At 38.4% G+C, this 22,240-nt stretch overlaps 1 protein-coding gene across 1 annotated transcript in view; it reads right to left on the bottom strand.

The window, feature by feature from the left end:
• The window catches only part of MYCBP2 (MYC binding protein 2), a 251,274-nt gene extending 230,914 nt beyond the window's left edge, over positions 1-20,360 (bottom strand). The window contains exon 1 of the mRNA XM_069467662.1: positions 19,737-20,360. Coding sequence (XP_069323763.1) covers positions 19,737-20,038 — 302 coding nt within the window. The 5' untranslated portion in view covers positions 20,039-20,360. The remainder of the gene's footprint in view (positions 1-19,736) is intronic.
• Positions 20,361-22,240: the final 1,880 nt, after the last annotated feature.

The following is a 22,240-nucleotide window of genomic DNA, read 5'->3' as shown; positions in this document are numbered from 1 at the left end:
TGCCTCAGTTCTGTCATTTGTAAAACAGGGTGAAAATAGTACCTCTCCCACTGGATAATGACACACTTAGAGTTCTAACTGATACTTAGTAAGTGCTAAACAAATTTTGTTTATTATTATTCTCATGCTAAAATAAAATGTCTATCTTGGTTTGAGTTTCCCCAGAAAAAGACCTGGATTCAAGAATTCAAGTGCAGTAGTTGTTTTGAGAAGTGATACCACAAAAAACATTAGTAGAGGAAATCAGAAGTGAAATAGGGAAGGGAAGAAATTAAGAATGGGTGCATTATGAAGACAGTTACCCTGACAGACAACTAGAACTTGATGCTAGTGGAGAATTCCACTAGATGGTTTAGAACATGGCTCAGAGTTATTCCAAATGCAGGCGATAAAAAGGTATTTATCTACCAACTCTCCATCCATCATTGGTTGAAAGCTTTTCTGAAGGCATTAACTTTCTGGCATTTCTGGATTGGCCAGCACACAGACCGGGCATGATTCTTTTCAGGCAGAAAGTCACAGATGTTTGCAGTAGACTGTATGGAGATGAATGCCAAGATCTATGGCTAGGACACTAAGAACATTTGCTACAGTGTCTCTTACCCAAGAGATAAATTCTGTCTCCTTCCTCAAGCTACCACTTTCTTCTTTCCCTTCAAACACTAATTTCTAAATACTCTACTCCCTTTTCCATCTAACTCACTCTCCCACTGAAATATGCCTTCTCCCTGCTTTCTGGAAAAAGGAGGTGGGGGTGAGTGGGAGTTAGTTCATTATAATCTCTTAATGTCAACTTCAAGACAGGAATCTCAGACTTCTGTTTAACTGGCCTACAGGAAAACAGGCAATTTGTGAGGAGCCTTTGAATATAGCGAATGATATGAATGAATAAATGCAATTAGAAGCCATATACTGAGCATACATATTTGCGATAGAACTGACAGAAAACAAGCAGTAGACTTTTCAAAATATAGGCTAGAACTTAAGGGAGGGGGCTTTTACCTACAAATTACAGACCAGGAAGTCAAATGTATATATGAAATCACAAAACTGACTTTGAAGTAATCAAAGAAGAAAATTTAGAGAGAATACCAAGAATGGACTTGACAAACTAGCTCTGCTGGGTTGGCAGTCTGTTCTCAGTTCTTGGTATGTTCTTGGCTGAAGAATAACCAGACATACAGGTAGCAAGGACAGCACAAAACAAAGTTTATTGAGGAAGAGCAAGATGGGTTTATAGAGCAAGAGCAAGGTACATTTGTAACAGCAGATAAATGAATGGGCCCTGGTTATGGTCTGGGGTCCTGTTTTTTGCTGTCTGGATTGGGCCCTCCTTGTGTTCAAACATCACCATTGAATCAGTTTGATGGACAGTTAATGACATGATAATTAGCCTTAGGTTACTATAGGTCATTTTCAAGACCCTATTGTGCCTGGGCTGTCTGCCCAGTGTCCTGGCAAATTCCCTGCATTCTTTGGCAGATTGGCAGAGTGGTCCTCCTTCCCTCAGGTGTGGCAATCACTAAGGACAGGATCAAGGTAGGGCAGCACCAAGGCAGGGCACATACTTTTGCACCTAGGAAAGCTGGAAGTCCCTCACTATCTACCTAACCACTTCTCCTCCCTTCCTATCTAGATGAAAGGCATTATTCTATCTATATTTGAGATCTACTCACCTGTTATACCTATCATTCCTTCTTCATCCTTCTAATCCAAAATGTCTCTCAAATCCATCCTATTTCATCTATTCCCATTGGCTTTTATCTGTGTTTATTTTTACTTGTCAGACCTACTGCAACTGCTTCTTTAAATGCAACCCTGCTTTGGGGATCTATTCCTTTTTATTCATCCTCTGCAATGGTACTAGAGATATCTTCACAAATTGAAAGTTTAACTCTATCATTACATTGCTTAAAAACCTAAGATAGTTCTCAAATAAAGCAATACATGGAACACAATAACCTGGTCCTAACATATCTTTCCAGTCTCACCCCCTACCACTTCATTCTCACCCATACAGACCCCACACTTTAATTATTTCCAATATTTGTGTCTTGTACTTCTTTGATTTTACCCCTGAATTCACAATGTAACTCCAGCAACTATCACTATCTACTCAGGGGTCAGCAAACTATTTAGTCTGCATGCCAAATCTAGCCTGCCACCTATTTTTGTAAATAAAGTTACACTGGAACACAGCCATGCTCATCTATTTATATATTGTCTGTGGTTGCTTCTGAACTAAAAGAACAGAACTGTGTTCCACCAATCCTAAATTATTTACTATCTGGTCATATATACATGACATATACCTATGATCATATACACATGACATATACCTATGATCATATACACATATGATATCAAACAGTGTCAAATGTGTACCATTGCATTCCCAGAAGGAAATAAGAGAGAGACTGGGTCTGAAATAATATTTAAGGAAACAAAGGCCAAAATTTGCCAAGTTAAATAAAAATTATTATCACACAGACCTAAGAAGCTCAATGAACAAGAAGTAGGATAAACACACACAAAAAACATATTTAGGTACAATATAGTCAAACTGCTAAAATCAAAGATAAAGAGAAAAATCTTAAAGGGAACTAAAGAAGGGAGTTCTGGTTCCAGTGTGTTGGCATAAACCCAAATACAATCTATCTTCCCCACCGTTTAGAATTAAACACTATGGACAAAATACAAAAAAAAAAAAAAAAAGAGAGAGACAAAAAATTACTTAAGCATTCTGAAAAAGAAACTAAAGCAGATTGTGGAAGGGAGTCAAAACTTGAAAAAGGGACCCACAAAAGAGTGAATCTCCCACCATGGTTGTTTTTTCTGTTTTCCCTAACACTTTTGCCTGAAGGCCAGGAAGCAATCACTGCCCTACAGGGCAATCACCCAGAAGTTAAAACTCTAAATTAAAACTCTTATCTTTCTGGCCAGAGGAACAGGGAAAAGAGGCTCTTGCATGGTGGAGAATGTGGAAGAAATCCTGGAAAGAGAAGATACAGAAAGAGATCCCCTAATCCTGTCTATAAACCCACACAAGTCTTGGGCTTAGTCTAGAGCTACACAGATATGAGACAGACGCACACCAGCATAGCACAGGCTCTGGGACTTGAACTAGCAAAAACAGAAGGCAAAACCAAATTTGCTATCTGAACCTAAATAAAACAACAATAAGAACAACAAAAGCAACATTCTCCAGAGAATCATAATAAATTCAGGAGAGTTTATAAAACATAACATTCAGAACGTCCAAGTTAAAATTCAAAATTCTCACAATACAAAAAGCAAGAAAAATGTGATTGATTTCAAGGGAAAAGACAATCAAAAGATGTCAACCCTAAAATAATCCAGATGTTGTAATATTCCAACAATGATATTAAAGCAACTATTAATACTGTATGTGTGTTCCATCAAGTAAAGTCAAAGACAACTGAATGGAAAGTTCTCAGCAGAGCAAGAGAAATTATTTTTTTTTAAATCCAAATGTAAATCTCAAAACTCAACAATACGTAAAAGAAAAAATTCACTGGATGGGTCCAATAAGAAAATGGAGATGAGAGAAATTAGTCTGTGAACTTAAAAATGGATCAATAAAACTTACCCAATCTGAAGAACAAAGAGAAAAAAAAGTTGACAAAAGGAAAACTGAACTGTCAGAGACCTGTGGGACAATCCCAAAAGTTTTATTTATTGTAATAGTCACGGGACTCTTGGAAGGTAAGAGAAAAGAAACAATTGTAGAAAACATCCCAAATTTGGTGGAAGTCAAAAAGTTACAGATTCAAGAAGCTCAGCATTTTCCAAAGAGGATAAACTCAAAGAAAATGACTCTTCACATCAAATCAAACTATTGAAAACCAAAAACAAAGAAAAAACTCTTGACACCAGCTAAAGAAAAATGACACACTCCACAGAGGGGAATAAGGTTCAAATTACCAAAGATTTTTCATAGGAAACCAGAGATAAAAACACAGTGGGGCAGCATTATTAAACTGCTGAAAGGAAAAAAGTGTCTGCTCAGAATTCTATATCCACCTAAAATATCCTTTAAGAATGAAAGCAAAATAAAGACATTCTCAGATAAAGAAAAACAAAGAGTTTATTCCCAGCAGACTGCTTTACAAGAAATGCTAAAGTAAGCATTGGGATGAAAGGAAATAATTGCATCTTCAGAATGGAGAAAGAGCAACAGAAATAATAAATATATAGGTAAACACAAAATATTACATTTTTCCTTTAAGTTCTTTAAAATATATATACATGACTGTTGACAGTAAAAATTATAATATTTTATGGTGAGGTTTTCAAAGTATGTAGCCATAATATATATATGACAACTATAACATAAAATGCAATGGGGAGGAGGAATAAAAGCATCTGTATGGTTGCAAGGTTTCTGTTTTAAGTGGAGCAGTACAATCATAACCCTAAGTACATTGATAGTGGTTCCCAACCTTTTTAGAAGGCAAACAAGGAGGAAGAAAGGAACCAAAAAAAAAAAAAAAAGAGGAAAATAGAAGACAATAAAGTGGTAGACCTAAAGTCAATTATATCAATAATTAATTACATTAAATATTAATATTCTAAACCCTCCAGTTAAAAGGCAAAGATTGACAGAGTGGATTTTTAGAAAGGGACAAGATTCTACAATGGCTGCCTATAGAAAGAAATAGATAGGTCTATTTCTATGTAAAAATACAGATAGGTCCAAAGTAAATGGGCCAGGCGTCGGTGGCTCAACACCTATAATCCTAGCACTTTGGGAGGCCAAGGGGAGAAAACTGCTTGAGTCTAAGAGTTCAAGACCAGCCTGAACAACACAGCAAGGACCCCATCTCTACCAAAAAACAGAAAAACTAGCCAGGCGTCATGGCAAGCACCTGTAGTCCCAGCTACTCAAGAGGCTAAGGCGGCAGGATCGCTTGAGCCCAAGAGTTTGTGGTTGCAGTTAGCTATGATGATGTCACAGCACTCCAACCTCGGCAATGGAGCAAGACCCTTTCTCAAAAAAAAGAAAAATGGATGGGAAAAAAAATTTAACATGTAAACACTAAGGATAAGAAATCTGAAGAGGCTATTTTAGTATAAATACATTCATCACAAAAAGTATTATTGGAAATAGAGATGTCATAATGAAATAATGCATAAGGAATTTTTAACAATTATAAAGTTATATGTCCCTAATAGCAGAGTGTCAAAGTATATGAAGCAAAAAACAGACACAATTGAAGGGCCACAGATATATCCATAATTAGAGTGAAATATTTTTAATACCCTACTCTCCATCAGTAACTGACAGAACTAGACAAAATATGAATACAGACATAAAACATCCAAACAACACTACCATCCAACTTTTAACTAATTGACATTTATAGAATTCTACATGCAAAAATGGCAGAACACATTCTTTTCAAGTGCACATGGTATAATCACCAAGACAGAATATATCCTAAGTGATAAAATATATCTCAATAAATGTTAAAAGATCAAAATCATGAAAAGCATGCTTTATAATGTAATTTTGGAGATATATATATATAGATACACATATAAATGAAAACATCAAATATCTGAAAGTTAAATAATTCGAAACAATGCATGGGTCAAAGATAAAATCACAAAGAAAACTGGACAATATTTTAAACTAAATGACAAATATATAGCAATCAAAATTTGTGGGATGCAACTAAAACAGCACTGAGATGAAAATTCATAGATTTAAATATTTATATTAGAAGAAAGGAAAAATCTAAAATCAATGCCTTTAGATTCCACCTTAAAAAACTAGAACAAAGAGTGGAGTAGAAAGAAGTAAATTAGAATGATGAGAGAAAAGTCAATAAAATAGAAAATAGATCAACAACTTAATAAAGCCAAAGTCGGTTCTTTAAACTTATAAACAAAATTGACAAATTGCAAGCTACAATTAACAAGGAAAATTTAAAAAACTCCGACATGAGGAGGAATGAAAAAGAGATCATTAGAAATGAAAGAGAGGATATCACTACAGACCCCATGGATATTAAATGGATAGTAAAGGAATACTATGAACAATTCTATGCCCACAAATTGGATAACCTAGATGAAATGGACCAAGTCCTTGAAAGGTACAATGTGCCAAAACTCACAGAAGAAATAGACAATCTCAATTGACCTATACATATTAAAGAAATTGAATCAAAAATTAATAACTTTCCAAAACAGAAAGCCCAGAGAGGTCATTGGTGAATTCAATCAAACATTTAAGAAAGAAATTATACCAATTCTCTACAATCTCTTTCACAAGATAAAAAGAGAGGGAATACCTCCTAACTAATTCTATGAGGCCGGCATTACCCTAATACCAAAACCAGACAAAGACGTTACAAAACAAGAAAACTATAAACTAGCATCTCTCATAAACACTGACACACACACACAAAAATCCTCAATAAATTATTAACAAATCAAATCCAACAATGTAGGAAAAAAACTATATACCACAACCAAGTGGAATTTATCCCAGGTATGCAAGGCTGGTTCAACATTTGAAAATCAATTAAGGTAATCCATCACAATAGGCTAAAAAAGAAAAATCACATGACCATTATCAATAGATGTAGAAAAAGCATTTGAAAAATTCCAACACCCATTTGTGATAAAAACTCACAATAAACTAGAAGTCAAGGGGAACTGCCTCCACTTGATAAAGAATGTCTACAAAAAACCTATAGCTAATATCATACTTAATGATGAGAAACTAAAAGCTTTCTCACTAAGATCAGAATCAAGGAAAGGTTGTCCCCTGCTCCTTATGAATGTCATCCTGGAAGTCTGAACTAATGCAATAAAACAAGAAAAGGAAATAAAAAATATACAGAATTGGGAAGGAAGAAATAAGCTGTCTTTGTTTGCAGATGACATAATCATCTATGTAGAAAATTCAAAAGAATGGGCAAAAAAATTCCTGGAACTAAGGAGAGATTATTTTAGCAAGGTTGCATGATACAAGGTTAATATACAAAAGTCAACTGCTTTCCTATATACCAGCAATGAACAGGTAGAATTTGAAAATAAAAAACACAAGACTATTTACATTACCACCTCTAAAAATGAAAAACAGGTAAAAATCTAACAAAATATGTACAAGATCTATATGTGGCAAGCTATAAAACTCTGCTGAACAAAATCAAAGAAGAGCTAAACAAATGGAGAAATATTCCATGTTCATGGATAGGAAGACTCAATATTGTAAAGATGTCAGTTTTTCCCAACTTGATCTACAGATTCAATGTAACCCTAATAAAAATCCCAGCAACTTATGTTATGGATTTCAACAAACTAATTCTAAAGTGTATATGGAGAAGCAAAAGATTCAGAATAGCCAAAACAATACTGAAGGAGAAGAACAAAGTTTGAAGATTGACACTACCTTACCTAGCTTCAAGCCTTACTATAAAGCCACAGTAATCAGACTTGATAGTGTTGGTGAAAGTAGAAACAAGCAGATAAACCCAGAAACAGACCCACATCAATATAGCCAACTGATAATAGACTAAAGAGCAAAGGCACTATAACAGAGCAAACATAGTCTGTTCATAAATGGTACTGAAACAACTGGACATACACACACAACAAAATAAATCTAGATACAGATATTATATCTTTCACAAAAATAAACTCAATATGGGAAACAGACCTTACATGTAAAAGACAAAAGTATAAAACTCCTAGAAGATGACATAGGAGAAAACCTAGATGACATTGGGTATGGCAATGACCTATTTTTTTTTTTTTTTTTTAGAAACAGGGTCTCATTCTGTTGCCTAGGCTGGAGTGCAGTGGTGCCATCATGGCTCACCATCACCTTGAACTCCTGGGTTTAAGCAACCCTCCTGCTTCAGCCTCCTCAGTGGTGAGAACTATAGTGCACACCACCATGCCCAGCTAATTTTTTTTATTTTTTGTAGAGATAGGGTCTCGCTATGCTGCTCAGGTCTCATACTCCTGGCCTCAAGCCGTCCTCCCACCTCAGTCTTCCAAAGTGCTGGGATTACATGCAAGAGTCACCACACCTGGCTGGCAATGACTTTTTATATATAACACCAAGGCAAGATCCATGAAAGAAATAATTAATGCACTGAACTTCACTAAAATTACCAACTTCTGTTCTTTAAGACAATGCCAACAGAATGAGAAGACAAGACACAGATTAGGAGAAAATATTTGCAAAGGACATATCTGACAAAGGACTGTTATCCAAAATGTATCAAGAACTATTAAAACTCAACAATAAGAAAACAACCCAATGAGCAAAAGACCTCAACAGACATCTCACCAAAGAAGATACACAGTTGGCAAATAAGCATATGAAAAAATGTTCCACATCATATATCATCAGAAAAATGCAAATTAAAATGAGATAACACTACACACCTATCAGAATGGCCAAAATCCATAATATTGACAACACCAAATGCTGATGAGGATGCAGAGCAACAGGAACTCTCATTCATTGTTGGTGGAAATGCAAAATGTTACAGCCACTTTGGAAGACAGTTTGATGGTTTCCTGCCAAACTAAACATACTCTTACTATATGATACTCCAGCAATCACATTTCTTGATATTTGCCAAAGAGCTGAAAATTTATGTCCCCTAAATTTAACCATTTCACAGTGTATATGTATTTCAAAATATCATGTTGTACATGATAAAAACATATAGTGTTATCCATCAATTTCAAAAAAAAAAAAAAGAGAGAGAGAAAACTTATGTACACACAAAAATCAGTACACAGATGCATACAGCAACTTTATTCATAATTGCCAAAACTTAGAAGCAACCAAGATGTCCTTCGGTAGATGAACAGATAAATAAACTGTGGTATATTCAGACAATGTAATATTTTTCAGTGCTAAATAGAAACAAGCTATTAAGCCACAAAAAGATAAAAAACAAACCTTAAATGTATACTATTACATGAAAGAAACCAATCTGAAAAGGCTACATACTATATAATTCCAACCATCTGACATTCTGGAAAAGGCAAAACTATGGAGACAGTAAGAAGATCAATAATTACCTAGAGTTGAGGGGTGGGGGAACAGGAATGAATAAGTGGAACACAGATCTTTTTAGGGCAATAGAAATACTCTTATGATACTATAATGATGGATGCATGTCATTCATTAGACATTTGTACAAACCCACAGAATACCCAACACCAAGAGTAAACCCTAATGTAAACTATGGACTTTGGGCAATTATGATGTGTCAATATAGGTCATCAACAGAAACAAATGTACCACTCTGGTGGGAAATGTAGATACTGGGAGAGGCCATGCATGTGTGGGGCAAAGGGTATATGGGAAATCTCTGTATCTTCCTCTTAATTTTGCTATGAACCTAAAACTGATATTAAAAACTATCTTAACAAGGGTGGGAGGGAATTATAATATTACCACATCCCACAAACCTTAAAGGATAACAAAAGAATGCTATGGACAACTTCACGCCAAAAATTTCAATAATTAGACGAAATAAACAAATTTCTCCAAAAAAATATGTTATCAAAATTGACATGAGAAATAACAGAAAATCTGAATATCCCTGTATCTATTAAAGAAGTTAGTTTGTCAAAAACTTCTCCAGAAGAAAATTCCAAGACCAGATAATGCCACTGGTGAATTCTATCAAATACTCAAGAAGAAATAACATCAATCTTATGCAAACTTTTTAAAAATTGGGTAGGATTGGGTAAGTCAGGATTACTATCTCATTGTATGAGATGAGGATAATTGTAATACTAGAACCTGACAAAGATATTACCAAAATATATATATATAAAAATATATATGTATAATATAAAAATATATATTTATATGTTGGGCCTAAATTATAGGACCAACATCCCTCATGAATGTATACCCAAAAATTCTTAACAAAATATTAGCAAATCAAATTCAACAACACATCCCATACCAGAAGGTTTTATCCCAAGAATGCAAAGTTGATTTAACATTCAAAAATTAATTAATGTAATTCAATTTTCCTTTTATTCTCTTAGTACATGATCATTTCAATAGGTGCAGAAAAAGCATTTGACAAAATCCAATACACATTTATGATAAAAACTATCAGCAAGGTAGGAATAATAGGGAACTTCCTCAAATTGATAAAGGCTATCAAAACACCTACAGCTAACATCATACTTAATGAGGCAAGACTGAAATGATTAATTTGTAATTGTTTCTCCCTCAGATTAGAAGCAAGGAAGGATGCGGCTTTTCTAACTGGAATAAAGCAAGTGCCAAGAGGTAGAGGGGCTAGAGATCAGAAAGACGGATAATATGATTATCTATAAAGAAAATTTCGGCCGGGCGCGGTGGCTCACGCCTGTAATCCTAGCACTCTGGGAGGCCGAGGCGGGTGGATTGCTCAAGGTCAGGAGTTCGAGACCAGCCTGAGCGAGACCCCGTCTCTACTAAAAATAGAACGACATTATATGGACAACTAAAAATCTATATAGAAAAAATTAGCCGGGCATAGTGGCGCATGCCTGTAGTCCCAGCTACTCGGGAGGCTGAGGCAGTAGGATCGCTTAAGCCGAGGAGTCTGAGGTTGCTGTGAGCTAAGCTGACGCCACGGCACTCACTCTAGCCTGGGCAACAAAGTGAGACTCTGTCTCAACAAAAAAAAAAAAAAAAAAAAAAGAAAATTTCAGTGAATTTACAAAACTATTAAAATTAATAAATGAGCTTAGTAAGGTCACAGATATAAGGTTAACATACAAAATCAACTGTATGTTATCATATACACTATCAAACTGAAAAATAGGAAAAAAATAGTTACAGTAGCATTAAATACTGCAAAATGCCCCCATCAACCACTTCACATAGGCTGTCCCCAAGAATGATACATCACCAAAAGCAATATTCATAGAGGAACTAGACTAGAGTTTTTAGCTAACCAACGTTTCCAGCAGCTTCAGGAAAAGGAGCACCTCAGTTCTGGACAGGGGACCTGGGTTCCACACCATAGCATTCACTAGAGTCCACCTATTACACTATTAGGATTCACTTGCTTCTAATAAGTTCTGGAAGACGTTTCTCCAGAATTCTAGAGAAAATCTCTTGGGGAAGGAAAGTTTATCAAAATACAGCCCCAGCCACTACAGATAGTTTCAAGGCCAAAACTGATACTGACAACTCTTTATCTTTGACTAGTACATCTGCTGGTCCAGGTGGCTGACTTCATGGGGTGTTCATTAGGCCTTTCTAATGTCCATTTATCATCAACATTAGATGAGGAAGTACCAAAAAACACCTTGTGCCAAACCTCCTCCATGCTCCATTCTGTAACAGCAGCCCTACCTTCTCCAGATGAACAGGGACATTAGCTCCATCCAAACAGTGATTTCTTCAATTAGAAAAGGAGCCTTCCAGTCCCAGTAGCAACTGTAGCTTAAAAGAATAACAGGATTTTTGCAGTGTCTTCTGTTGGAAATGTTTCCCTTCTGAGAATCAGGATTTTTCAACCCTTAGTACTCAGAGCTACAGAGATGATGGAAAGCATAAATTCCCCAGGTGGATCACTGAGAGTGATGCTAAGTGGAGACACTCCTACTTTCATGTTCTTCCTGCTGGGATCACTGGAGGATAGGGACCTCATTCTTGCAGGGTATCATGGCCAAGCTCCAGAATGTCATCTCTAGCTGTGCCATCAAGACTATTTTTCTGCTCTATCAGATTAGCAGCTTCGGGATGGTGTGGTAAATGATAGGACAAATGGAACCCATGGATCATCCTTTGTTATCAAGTGGGTTCCTCAGTCTGAAATGATCCCTGTGTTGAGGGATCAAACATTCTGTAAGCCCTCAAACAGTGGCGCTGGCTAAGCCCCTAACAGAAAGACAAATTCACACCCAGAATATGTTTCAAATTCAGTCAAAATGATTTATGGCCCATTCCAGGGTATAAGGACTGGTTAGTCTCCTTAAAGGATGGTTGGACTCTGCTGCTGTCAGGCTGGACATTCAGCAGCAGCTGTTGCTAGATCAGCACTGATGAACGGAAGCCCTTTATTGAACACTTACACATCTATCATCAGTAATTTTTCCATGTATTCGTAGGCCAAAAGAAATACCTAACAGTAGTGTTTACTAAGTAGTTAGATCCAAATAATTAATAAGAATTTATATTCTAACAACTGACTAGACACTTGAAAAAATAATGCACATAAATTGGAAGAAAAAGTATTTTTTGTTTCATTCTTAAATAACCACAATTACTTGATAATAGGATATGTGCACCTGTTAGATACTGAGTAACTTCCCAAACTTGAAATCAAATTGAACACACAAACCTCCTTTCCTGTTCCACACCAATTTTTATGCAGTGCTTGATTTGTATCACAACTACTAAAAATCCAACTTTGCAAAGATATGACATCATCAAGAGGAATATAGCATGATCTACTGACAAAACTTGATCTACTGACAAAACTTGAACTACTTCCAGCCAGCAGTTTGTGACAGACATTGCTGTGCTTTCTTTGAAATTCTGAACCATCCCATGGTATTCCTGTGTGTCTGCTGTGGTGTTGTGGTGCCTCAGTGCACAGTTTGGGAACCACTCTGTATGTATGTGTGCCTGTGTACAGTCCCTTCATCTCTTAGCAAATCCAGCATCTCCCAGTATTTTATTGTGACTTAACCCTAATTACTGATTTGGTGATACCCAGTAGGGGAGAGGATACTAGAAGGGGGTAGGAGGGGCAGTACAGTCTTTTGCATAGTCTTCACACAAGCACCCCTCTAGCCAATAGAAGTAGTCCACTTCTGCAGACCCAGAGGGGTAGGAGGAATTTGGGGTTTCAAGGTTTTCAAGTGCATCTACTCAGATGACCCATCCTAATGATAAGGACTACTTCCTGACCAGAGAGCAATGACCACGGCATAGCGGACTTGTTGAGAATTGAACCCACCCTGGAGCTATTCTACCCTTAAAATTAAGTCTTGGCCTAATCCTCAGCTTCTTTCCTCTTACCACAGATGTGTTTCTTTACATAATACTATAGAAATCTCCTTTCACATTTTGCCCCCAATTATCTTTGGCCTTACATCATCTTTCTCCAATCTATCAATGCTACTGAGAGCCATCTGATTACTGTCCTTATAATTAATAATTTCCCTGAATCTCTCAAAAGCCTAAGATAGTGTACCCACCAGTGCATTCCCTTCCACAAAAATAGCAATTCAATTCATCACCAGCAAAAGTTTCAACAGTCACACAGCTACAGCACATGCCAAGGGTTATTGGTATCAGTACTCCATCTACCACCAGGATGGGCTTCTCATTGCCAACAAACCAGCCAATACACCAGCTCCAAAATCTCATTTTAAAGTCTACTTCCTCAGACCACTCCTGGCACCAAGTGTCTTGGGTAGTAGGGTTCCAAGGAAACACACTCTGAAATGCAGATTTGCACACCAGCAGTTTACTGCAGAGTGCCCGCTAAATCAACCACTGTGGGAGAGTGAAAGATGTAAGACCGAGCAGAGGAAGGAGCTGAACTGCAACACAGTCACAGGAAGACCTCAACCAGTACCATGGGGTGCTCTGGTGTTGGGACAGAGTGGGGAACCTGTGGCCTCAGGGCCACATGTGGCCTTTTGCATCCTTGAGTACAGCCTTTTGACTGAATCCAAATTTTACAGAACAAATTCTTTTAATAAAACCTTGAGGCCGCAGGTTCCCCAGGGAGGCATTTACAATACCACAGTGCATAGATACTAGATGTAGACTGCACCTGAAGAGGAGGCATGACTTTGGGGGAGGCAGTTCTGCTGGCACAACGCAACACCTGGAGAGGGATTTAGCTGCAATCAGTTTTACCTGCCAATATGCCCAATAGCGAGGGAAACGTGTGCCTGAAAAGGAGAATGTGGGTGGCTAATCATGACACCCACCACACCACCATTGAGTACTATGCCAATTTGGTTAATGAGCAGAGAGAATTAAGCATTTACCCTGCTTTCTTAGGAGGAATTACAGTTCATCGCCAGTCAATGAGGGAAAACTCTTCTCTGCAGAAGAGCACCAACTAATAAATATAGAAGAAGTAATAGAATTATTTTTAGAAATCATTTTGAAACCCATAATGAAATTATTGCCTCAGACAAGAATTACCAAAGGATGCTAATAAAACCATTAGGTGAAAGATATTCACAATGTGCTGAAGTTATTACCCTGTGATTACTTGCTCATTACAAATGGAAAAAGCGTACATTTACCATGGAGAGGTCTAGTGGGTACCATCTTGCCCAAGTAATCAGACTTTGCATCATTAAATAGTGAGACAACCTGATGACCTCTAGATGGGATGCAATATACAGTGCTTAGCACTATATAAAAAATATTCTTGCCAAAAAATGTCTACCACCTAATGAAGCCTAACTTTCATTTACAGAATATACAGGGATAGAAGACAGAAAGATGAAATATCTGGGGGGCCCTGCCCTTAAGGAGCTAGATTTACATGACATTCTTTAAAAGGTAAAATATTAGTGACAGAAAACTGATTTGTGGTGGCCAAGTGCTAGGGGTAGGAGGACCTGAAGAAACTTTTTGAAGTGAGGGAAATGTTCTATACCTGATTCTGTTGACAGTTCCAAGCGTCTTCAAATGAACATTTAAAGAGGGTAAATTTCATCATATGTAAATTAAACCTCAATTAGCCTAGCCCCTACCCTAAAAACCCGAATGGTTAACCTGTTTTTTTGGAAGAAAAAAAAGAGAGAGACTATTCTGTTGATATTTTAAACAAATATTTTAAGATGCAAAAGTATTTTTAAATTAACATCTTTATTTTCTTTTTAAGCCCCTAGGAAACATTTTTCTCTTCTCCTGAGCTGGGAGACTAACTCATTTCACATTTCTACCTACCAGTAGCCAACAGAGAAGTTTTTGCCTTAACGTGTGTTTATAGGATCCCACAAATGTAACAGCTATATTATATATTAACATATTTTAACAGCTATATATAGAAGAAAATTACAACCTATCTACAAATATAGATATACTGATTCAATCCTGTTATTACTCCCTTACATACTCCTATAGTAATGTCTCTTCACAGCTCAAAATCATCAGGGATGATCAGTGTCTACTGAAAAAAATCTAATTTGTACCTTGCTCTCTAAGATGCCCTACCCTCTGGTCAAAGCCTCCACTTCCAGAATGAATTCTCTCCCTCAAAACCTGTATCCTAGTTCTAACAGAATTCTTACCATTACATACACACCAAACTGTGCTTTCTCCCTTCTGCTCTTGCTTTGAGCTGGCCCAGAATGGCATGCCTTTGTCCTAACAGGTCATGCTTTCTTCATCATTTCATTTAACACTTCTATAAGTCTCTGCCTTTTGATCTTAAATCCCCAGATAGACAATAAACTCAAGTCTAGGTAAATCTTTATAGGACCAATGGTTAGTGCCAAGTAATAATCCCTGAACATTTGTTGAATTGACTACTTAACCTCTTATAACCAAAATCCCATGCACCTGAAGGATAGACACAAATATTAATGCCATTTCTAACAAGAATGAGATAAAGCAGCTGAAGGAACAAAGTGGGTTCAGTTTAGAGAAGAAATCTCATCTATTGTTTCCACTAAGGTTGTTCTTCCACCACTTCAAGACCCAGATACCCTGACTCCTTTATCTCCCTGTCTATCAGTTCCCTCCTGGCATCACTTTTCTTTTTACCATATGACCAAACATCACCTTTAATTTCTTTATTCTTTTACCTCCAGTCACACTTTAACCCTGAATCAACTCAACTAGTTTTCTCCATTTCTCTTTTGAACAGAAAAGCTTACAATATCATGCTGATTGGAATTTTAAGTATGACTTTAATAATAATAACAACAGCTTACATTTAATGGGCACTTACCATGTGCAAACATAATGTCCTTTTGAAAACTCTATAAGGCTACAAGAAAAAGACAAAATCTAATTAACTTGCCCAATTTAACACAGATAGAAAAAGATAGAACAGGATTTGCACTAAGGCAGTTTGCTTCCAGAGCCCCAACATTTAGCCACTGTGCTATGGTGCTTCCCAAGTGTATGGCTATACCACCATTCATATTCAGAACTGATCAAATATTCCTTTATTCACTTCCCATCCAACCCTTTTCCCCAAGAGAATGTTCCAATTTTGACTCGCCTCATTCATCCATAAACATATTTATTCAGTTACTGAATAAATCAAAGAGTTATTCCCACATTCTATACCATCATTGAGACCAAAAATAGAAGAGCAAGACATGATCCTTGCCTTCTCTTCAAGTCCCCAACCCCTCATTCTCAGCACAAAAAATAACTAACGTTTATAGCACTTAATATGTCAAGCACATATATTAATTCATTTAATCTACAAAACAATCCACATTATTATTATCCCCATTCTACAGTAAGAAAATTGAGGCACAGATGTGTACCCAAGGTTACACAACTAGCAAATGACAAAACCAGGATTGAAAACCAGTCTAGTTTCTGTATCCAAGTTCTTGACCACTTTGTTAGAATGCCATTAAAGTTGCTGACTCCATTAGGCTTGAATCCCTCAGTTTCTCAACCCTACACCTAAAGCATAATTCATAGTATAATTCATTCAACACTGACGGAACACATTTGCCATGTTTTTGTTTCCTGAACACAAGCTTGTTCCCAATTCAGAGCCTTTATAATCTCCTAAAACACTCTTCCTCTGGATCTGATTCTTCATCATTAAAATTTGACTTAAATGCCAACTCCCAAAGAGACCTTTCCTGACCACATCACCTAAAATAACCCCAGTACAAATTGCTCCATCACATGCAATAAGTTTTATTTCCTTCATAGTTACTTATCACTAACTGAAATTTCAGTTGTTTGTTTCTCCCATTAGAATAGACATTCCAAGACAGTAGAGACCTTGTCTATCTTGTTCACTGCTACATCTTCAACATGTACAATAGTGCCTGGCACCCAATAGGTACTTGATGTTTACAGAATGAATGTCAAAAACTGTGCTAGACCTTGGGATTACAAAAATGAAAAGGCTATGGTTCCTACCCTCAATAAACTCCCAGTCTTTATATTTATAAATACTTACCTCTTCCACCTCTTCCCCTTCTATATTAAAGGAAGACTTGCCCCTATCTTTTTTAAATGGCTAACCTCTCCACTGATCTTAAATCTGTCCCTGAGATCTCCCTTTGACCTCTCCCTGTTAATTATCCCTTCTCTCTCTCACTTCTTCACTCCCTCCTTGTCCATTTATCCTCCACATTTGAGTATCTCACCCTCCTACACTTGAAAATCCTTCCCTCAACCCTGAATCCCCCCTAAGTTACCCCAACACACTCCATTCACTCCTCACCACATCCCTGTACTCTGACCACTTCCTCCAAAGTTACCAGTGACCTGAAAACTGTTCTCATTTTCTTCAGTACTTAACACTTCTGAGAATTTTCAATCCACTTTCCTACAGCCAGAGGTGCTACTGTCTCATGGATCTCTTCTTAATTTTCTGATTTTCTTTTTTCCTTCACTGTCTCCTCTCACACCCTTAAACTTGATGCTCAGTACAGCTTCATGCTCTATTCTTGCTCCGTTCTGTCTCTGAATGATCTCATCTTCTCCTCTAACTCAACTAGTGCTCCTATACAAATAATTATATCATTTATTCAGAGCCTAAATCCCGGCTCTACCTTCCCATCATCTTTAATAAAAAAATGTGATTGAATTCTTAATCAAATCATCAGTAAAGAGCAGTTGCAGACTATTCTTCATAATAAGATCATGTAAACTGTAATAAACAATGCTGTGAACAAGCATTAGCAAGCAGTATCATACAACATAAGGTTGGTTTCCATGAGTATTTCTTGAAATACCTGAACTAATTCTTCATACTTTTCACTGATAGTTTGTACACAAATGGACCAAAGACTAAAAATCATTCACAATTTTTATGTATGAGATTAACCTATATTAATTTTGTCTAAAATTAATATAGTTCTAGATACACAGAAATCATATTATTACACAAGTATAGCAGTAGAAAGTCATAACAGGAATATACCAGTCCTAAATTATTGCATAAGTCTGGAAACAACATACAAAATAAATTCTTTGAGAGGGGTTTGTAAAGGCATACCTACAGTTCCATAATTTAGAAACTCACAGATCAAAATTATGCCTAATTATCAAAGCAAACTGTCTAATGTGGTTTTGTGCTATTTTCAAAAACAATAGCAAGAAACAGCTTTGTGCCATTCTGGCCTTTAGTTCAGACAGCAAAGGCCAGTTACACACATTTACATCCATATGATTAAAGTACTCATGTGCCCAACCCTGTAAACAATCACAGACATAAAAAGACTGGTTTGCTCAGAAAAAGTGTGAACAAAGCTCCATCTTTACAACTCTCTACAATGGATGAGACAGGATTCATACTAATAAACTACAAATACCTGACTTACAGCCTAGTCCTAGCCCCTTTCACGATGGAAGAAAAAGACATCTGGCTATTGCCTAATAAACTGCACTTTCAATAAATACAATAAACTCTTTAACACATTTGACAAAATCCTACTATACTTTCCCCACGTATTGCAAGAAGCTGTGGGAAAAAACATGAAGCCAACTCCCAATTACCACTGTCAAAGCTGGTGAAGCAAGTCAGACACCATCCTTCAGGGTAGGTGCACGTATAGGCAAGGAAAAGAAAACAATAGGAGAGCCCTTAGCAAAAAAGGCACCCACATTTTAAGAAAAAGAAAATGAAAGTAATCTAACATCTACATCAAGGAAGCTGAAGGTGCAGCTAGCCTAACTGGAAGAGATCTAGGAGCTACTTAAATTTAATAGCTGGTGGCAGTGGAACACTATAACAGCTGTCATATTTTGAAGTTCTTCAGCTTTCCCTTTTTCCCTACAAAACCCCCTCTTCTCTAAAGTCTATAGGTAACACAAGAAATAGAAAAGAAGATGCACAGAAATGGCTGATGGGACATCAGAACACAAGAGCAGCTGCAACCTCATTTCTATAAGACTAAAAGGCCCAGTTATCGAAGTACAGCTCTAAAAACCAGTCAGATATCTTTCACGTCTATATAAATCTCTATCTGCATCCCTCATTCATAAATCTCTTAAAACCAAACCTCATGCCTATCCCCCAGCGTGATTATCTAAAACTCATCCTATAAATACGACACTATCCTTAACCTATACCGTTGCTCCCCTGAGTGAAAGGTAAATTTCTTTTAAGAGGGATCAAAAGGGGAGGAAGGAATGTCATGGGAGAAGGGGGGACGTGCAAATAACATTGCGGCAGAGACACTGGAAACACCACTTCCCTCACCACTCTTGCAAATTCTCTTCGTGTATCACACTCTTACCCTCTACCCATGCCTCCTCCTCCCTCAACAATACACACACGTGTCATAACCGACCAGCACAATCACCTTTTCTAGCATCACACGCTACCCCACCATCCTCACTAGCCACCGCCATAGACCACACACACTTAGAGCAGAAACTGCAGCCACCGCACCCTCCTATCTCGATAAGTACTCTCACCATCCAGCATCAGGAGCTAATCGAAAACTCAGTAAATACCTATGTACGTACATACACACATACACACCCCGCTGCACACGCGGCATGTGGCGCAAGGAAGGGCACCCTGGAGACGCACCTGGAGGCCGGGTGTCCAGCGCTGCTGCCCCCCTGGTCCCTGTCACTGAGCGCAGCTGTGTAAATCCTCCGGTAGCGGTCGGCCAAGGCCCGGCCTGACAGCAGCAGCTGGTAGTGACCCCGGGAGTCCGCGGCAGGCAGTCCCAGCCCCAGCCCCGCAGCAGCCACGGAGCCCTCGGGAACCTGCATGAACAGCGGCCCCGGCGCCGGGGAGGAAGAGAAGGTGGCGGCTGGGAAGAATCCCTCCCCGCCGGGCCCCGAGGAAGCGGCGGCAGGGGACGCAGTCGCTGCGCACATCATCATCCTCGCCGCCGCCGCCGCCGCCGCCGCCTCGTCCCCGCGGGCCGGGCGGGCAGACACGCGCGCGCACACACAGCCCTTTTCCAACGACGACTGCTCCGGTGGCGGCCTCCGGCTCCCGCAGCTGGAAGACTACAAAGACAGCGATCTCCTTCTCCTCCTCCTTCTCCTCCTCCTCTTCCCCCCCGCACCGCCCTCGCAGCTACTGGGGCCGCTCATCTAACCCCGCCACCCCGGGAGTGTGAGGAGGAGGCGGTGCCGCCGCTGCCGCTGCCGCCGCCACCACCACCGCTGCCACCGCCGGGGCTACCCGCAATGGGAAGCTGACGGCCGCACCGAGCATGCGCCACTCCTCGCACATGCTCAGTAACACCAGCCCTTCCTTCCTCACCCACACCGCCACCCCCCCTCCGCCACCACTCCCTCAGCCTCCGGGCTTTGGGTGTGGGGCTGTCGGGTTGTGCAGAATCTGAAGGGAATCCACTTCTCCGGGTTTTACTAGCAGCTTGAGGAAGAGTAAGGAAAGTGCCGGGGAGGCTGTCTTGTCAGCAGCGGCGTTCGACTTCAGGTTCCCTCCAGGTGAGAGAACCAGGTAGGATCTGAAAGAAAGAGGAAATGTTTCCATCGCTAGAGGAAGAGTGGTTCGCACTCCTTTTACCTTTTCCCCAAGTCTTTGCTGCCAACATGAAGATTTACTGTGAATAGTGCTGGTTAATTCATAATTTGAGAAAGAGTGCCATCCGAATTAGAAGTCCCTTTAGCGATCTTACTTTGGATTTTTTGTCATTAGGATTTGTCTGTGTACAATATCTTTTAGTTACACGGACAAGTAGTAATCTAGTTCATTCTTTTTTCTGTGAAAGTAGAATTAACAGAAGATAGGCAAGTATTCACAAGCCAGAGTCATTCCCAAATTTTTGTTCTCAACAGTTACATCAGAGCCAAATCTTAATGCAAAAGAATTTTTAAAAATTATTCTTTTGTTGATTCCTCACACACCCTAAAGGTGCACCTTTATCTCTCTACAGTGGTCACTTAATGGCTTTTCTTTTTCTCCCCAGATTTACTTTGTTAAAAAGATAATTCTTGAATATGATATAATTGTGAAAATGTCCTATCTTATCATTATTATCTATAAAAATGTAACAGTTGCTGAGTCCTCTGTTCCAAGCGATTCCACCGACCCCATCTAAGAAAATGCTCCAGAAATATATGTGCCCATGCACCCTGATTCCTATTAAGTTTTATCCTTTTCATTCTCAATTTGAAGGGTTTGCCTAATTTATAGTCCTGACAAAATCATTTCTAAATCCTATCATCCCGGTAGTCTATCTTTCATCTACTTAGCAGTTCTTATATCTGTCTCATCTTTGAATGGCTTTGTATTAAAAAAAAAAAAATCGTGCTTAGTGTTTGAGAAGTAAAAACAAGCAAGGAGTAGGGAAGTAAATTAATTCTAGCTTTAGGATGGAAGGATGCTGAAAGGAGTGTATTTTATCTGGAGCTTTAAATGATAGATGAATGTCATCTAGATTTTTTAAAAAGATAGCTAGAAATGGGATAATGAAAACAGGAAAGAAGTACAGATGTGGAATCATAGTATTTTAGTACCGTGATTAGCCTTGTTAAACAAGTTTTGCATTTGTCTTGTTTCCTCAACTATTCTATAAGTTCCTTCAGAGTTTATTGTTTATTTGCCCCTCGTGTAGAACTTTGCAGTAGGAGGAATCCAATAGGTATTTTTTGAGCTAAATTTCTATCTCAATGCTTCAGCAAGGTTACAAACCTCAGTGCTGAACGGGAAGCCCCTGACCCCCACCCCCCACCCTGTAGTGAGAGCCCAGACAATGGTGTGGAGGCAGCTAAATTCTAAAGTGGAGTTAAAGGCCTGACAAGTAAGCGCTGCCAGGGTACATTACTGCTGCAAGAGCCAGCAGGGTAGCTAAAAGGCTCTGAAATCAGACCGCCTTGGATTTGTATCCTGACTCTGCCACTTAATAATTGTATGTCTTTGGGCAAGTGTCCTCCTCTGAATAATGCTCAAAATGATACCTACCTCATGAGATTCAGGGAGAACTTAGAGCTTCTCCCTCAATCCTTGGCACATAGCTTTTCACAAATGGTAGGTAACACACACTAAACAAAACACATTAGACTTTCCATAGGGTGGGAATCCTGTCTGTGTCTGTCCACACATTACATTCC

The sequence above is a fragment of the Eulemur rufifrons genome, chromosome 4 (genome assembly GCF_041146395.1).
Source record: "Eulemur rufifrons isolate Redbay chromosome 4, OSU_ERuf_1, whole genome shotgun sequence".
In the NCBI taxonomy this organism is placed as follows: Eukaryota; Metazoa; Chordata; class Mammalia; order Primates; family Lemuridae; genus Eulemur; species Eulemur rufifrons.
Note: the sequence above shows the minus strand (reverse complement) of the source record. Positions and strands in the feature narration are given on the sequence as shown.